We start from the raw sequence: 4,191 nt of genomic DNA, 5'->3' as shown, positions 1-4,191 counted from the left end.
TACAGTATTTTCAAGTGAGGTGCACTAATGCCTTCAAAATAGAAGGAAACATTCCTTAAAATTTCTAAAACGGCTGTAAGTTACAATTTATTTTCTCATGGATTCCCAAGCTCCTTACTGGATTCTATCTGAGTTACGTAAAAGGCAGATATTGATTCCATCATATTTGCCAAATAAGCTATACAGGCTTGAAGTGAAACACCCTCTCTACTGTTCCCAAAAACATTCTTGTAGTAGTACTAAATAAATAAACAAGGCAAATTTCATTAATCAGCTTCAGCACAAACTGGTAGTTCAGAAATAAAGGAGATCAAGGTGTATATTTTATATCTAGTGTGATGTTATCAATGCATCAGTATTAGCTAATATTAAAATATTGTTAATGTATTGAAAATATATTATTTTCTGGAAATATAGGCCTAGTACACAACGTATAGGTATTTCAAAACCACCTTGAGAGTTGAATATATGAAATTTATACTTGATCCTGGATATACTTGGTGAAAATAAGTAGTTTTCAATAGTATACTGCAATCTGATACTGTGGAAATTGAATCTGAAAAAATGACTATGTATCCCAAAACGCTGAAGAGTTCCAAATATGTTTGTTTCTAATCTCCTTTTCTTCTTAAAAACTTTGGTGAATTCGGTGATTGTTGTTGAGTAGATGGCATATTAACATCATTATGCATGATTGTGAATTATTTTATGCAGCATTTAAAATTTAAAAGTTTAATAACAGATCGCTAAATTGATACCTTTTCTTACTGCTAAAATGTAATCATGATAAGATTGAGCAACAGAACTGGAAAAAAAAAGCTGATAGCAGGAACCAAACTTTCCTTCAGTTTTGGCACTGTATACCTGCCATAATTTAATAATCAAAATATTAAATACTATCTCTTTAGCTAACTGTATTAACTCTTAAAGATAGTTTCAGTTTTGTTTTTCATTCTAGTTATATTCAGTAATAGAAATGTAAAATGTCTGCCTAAAGAATTTTAAAAATACTCCAAAAGTAAAGGTTTTTCTATCCAGTCATGTCCAATTCTAGGGCGAGTGCTTACCTCCATTTCTTGGCAGAGAAAGCCAGCATTGTCCGAAGATATTTCCATGGTCATGTGGCCACCATGGCTATATGCCAAAAGTACACAGAACACTGTTACCTTCCCACTGAAATGGTACCTATTAATCTACTCACATGCTTTTGAACTGCTAGGTGAGCAGGAAATGCATCAGGAACCGGGAGCTCACTCCATTGTGCGGCGCTTGGATCTCAAACCCTGGAGGTCAGCCTTCCAGCTAACAAGCTCAGCATCTTTAACTGTTGAGCCATCATGCCCCCAAAAGAGTAAATTATAAAAGCAGCAAAGAATTCAGAATTTGTAAATTATAAGTTATTTAAATATATAGCATTGTTTATTTCACATGAAGGATCTGGAAATTATTTTGTTTTAGAAACTCCATAATTTTTCTTAAAGCTTTTAGGTTTTCATGTTTTAGAAATCTGGCATGATTGTCAATAAAAATGCATTTTTGCTGAACTAATTGCATTACTTTATGTAGTGTGTCTGAGGCACTATGCAAATATTTGTCTATAGTAAATGATGACTTTTCAATCTGGTCTGCATGAGTAAATAAAATGACTGTGTAAGTCTTCCAATTAGGCCCAAGGAGTTCCTGTAAAGGTAAAAAAATGGGACATTGGTTTAATTAATAACTAACAATTATTTTACATACATGATTTTATCTTTTTCAGGATATAAGCCAACCATTGGCTTTGATATGCAATGGAATTTTCCTACCTCCTGTCTCTTATGGTTGAAAAATCCCAATCTTTTTAAAGGGGCTTTTGGGAGGTATCATAGCTGATAGGTATAAATGACAATCCAATTACCGTATGTGTAATTCTATCTAAACCTTTTCATGAAAAATCAGATTCAACTCAGGATCACATGACAATTGCCTAAACAAGACATATATGTTGGACAAGCCATATATATTACTCTGAACTTTACAGAAAAGAACATGCCATCCTGTGGTCAAATTGAAGATCATAGTAAGTGTATTAATATACCTTTCACATTTCTATCAGGCCATATTCTATGTTAGAATTTAGTCCTTAGAATCCAGTTGTAATCTGCTTGCCTTTATTAAAATCTGTATTAAAATCTGTACCCCAACCCTATCACCACATATAGGTAAGAACTGGATTTGGATGAATTCACACACACATATCTCATTTTTTAAAATTCATAACATTTTACTTTAATTCCCAGTCCAATATTTTAATGTGCAATTTCTATTGTAGTTTGATGTTACGTTATCTGAGCATTAAACCCTGGTGATGGGGCAATATATATATAGCAGTATTATTTATCATGGACATTACCTCAATCAGTTGTATGGTGGAAGTTTCCTCTTCTTCACATAAAACAACATCAGCTCTCAGAATCAAAAGTGCCAAGTGCAGACCTTCCTCTCCAAAGTGCTGGGCTAGACCATCTTTTATGTCTTTCTGGATCTGCTCTTTGCTCAGGCTGCTGTGAGGATATCCAGGAGTGTCCAGGACACGGACTTGCACAGTTAGTGCTCTTCCTTGCTGACGGCCAAAACCTGAAATGTTACAGCTGCGACCTAGGTGGCAGGTTGTAGTCACGGAGCATGGGGAAAGAAAACTTGCAAAGTCTGTGCTTCCCAGAAGAGTGTTTCCTGCTGCACTTTTCCCACTTTGTGTTCTTCCAAGCAGGAGGAGATTGATGCTCATCTTGCTATCGTCAGACATTGAAATTCCTATGAGATGAAAAGTGAATAGTAACATTATTTAATAAAAGTAGTGGCACTATGCAGACATTGCTACCATATATTGGAGCTAAGCTTAATTGGTTAGGGTAGGGGTAGGTAACCTTGGCTCTTTTATGACTCGTGGACTTCAACTCCCAGAATTCCTGAGCCAGCTGGCTCAGGAATTCTGGGAGTTGAAGTCCACGAGTCATAAAAGAGCCAAGGTTGCCTACCCCTGGGTTAGGGAGACAACTTGAAGAAGGAAACTATTGAATTGCCATTCCTAGGAATTAAAACAGTAGCACTGGATGTTGTCCCACAATCTTTGAGCAGATGTGTGGACCTCTTTGTTCAACATTACATTAGTTTTTTGATATTTAAATGTTTGCCCATAAATTTTTCCCCCTAGTTTTTTTATTAATTTTACAATATTACATTTACATATTTGAAAAGTAGCATGGCGGCTGAGCACAGTAATTCCATTACATTTGAATATCATCAGTACAAATCTCAAAGTATTACAACAACTAATTCCCTCTCTTTCCCCCATAATATCTACTGTCATATTCGAACCAATACAGTTCTTATTCTATCAATCAAACAAAAAGTACCTTTCTAATATTCATCAATAAGCTTCAGTCTATACATATCTTAATTAATTTGACATTCCACCTTTTAGACAATAACCTAGTAAGTTTTTCTTAACTTAATTTCCCATTGATATTTAAGTTTAACATTTAATCTTTATCATTTCCAGATTTTAAATGATCCCAATTTCTAAGTCTCGTATCTCAAGTTACTTACCTACATTAAAATATAATTCCAAAAAGTACCAAATGATTATTACAGGACCATATCACCTGGATCATAAACTCTATTTTTTTATATATATCTACAACAAATAAAATATAATGTCTATCCTTTCAAGTACATTTTGGGGGAGTCCTGTATACTCTTTATACATTTTTAATGAATCAATTTTCATCTCTAATCCATTGACACCATTTTATCATTTTAAGAACATCTTTAAAGTGGACTGGGATTCCAAACATGAGCTAAAGAACTGCCCGCTTTAAAAATAAATATTGTCTACCTTTCATAGAGATATGTTATGGGTTTTACACTTTTACTTGTGTCACGGATTTCATCAAATAAGGGAGCATCTCATAAATGAAAATATTGCCATTGCTGTGAACTGGAAAGACCAAACTGAAGTTGGGAAAAATCCCAACTTTAATTGCTTTAAAGTGATAAACCTGTTTCTATAAGAGTTTCTAATAAAATGTTTAATCATCTATTTTTAGAATAAAATTTTCCCAAATAGTTAAATATGCACGAATCTTATTATTTAAACTCAGTGTTTGCTACAATATGACCCCAATATATTTTTCACTGCTCACGCTTCTA

The 4,191-nt window shown here is 33.8% G+C and overlaps 1 protein-coding gene across 1 annotated transcript; it reads right to left on the bottom strand.

Moving 5' to 3' along the window:
* Positions 1-1,419: 1,419 nt before the first annotated feature.
* On the bottom strand, positions 1,420-2,785 carry LOC107301374 (GTPase IMAP family member GIMD1-like). The gene is made up of 2 exons (XM_015830608.1): positions 2,393-2,785; positions 1,420-1,680 (listed from the first exon to the last, which is right to left on the bottom strand). Exons 1-2 carry the CDS (start codon positions 2,783-2,785, stop codon positions 1,420-1,422), a joined length of 654 nt encoding a protein of 217 aa, XP_015686094.1.
* Between the last annotated feature and the right edge of the window lie 1,406 nt (positions 2,786-4,191).

The sequence above is a fragment of the Protobothrops mucrosquamatus genome, unplaced genomic scaffold (assembly GCF_001527695.2).
Source record: "Protobothrops mucrosquamatus isolate PMUCROS unplaced genomic scaffold, P.Mucros_1.0 scaffold12060, whole genome shotgun sequence".
Taxonomy (NCBI): Eukaryota; Metazoa; Chordata; class Lepidosauria; order Squamata; family Viperidae; genus Protobothrops; species Protobothrops mucrosquamatus.
This window is presented reverse-complemented; position numbering and strand designations above follow the sequence as displayed.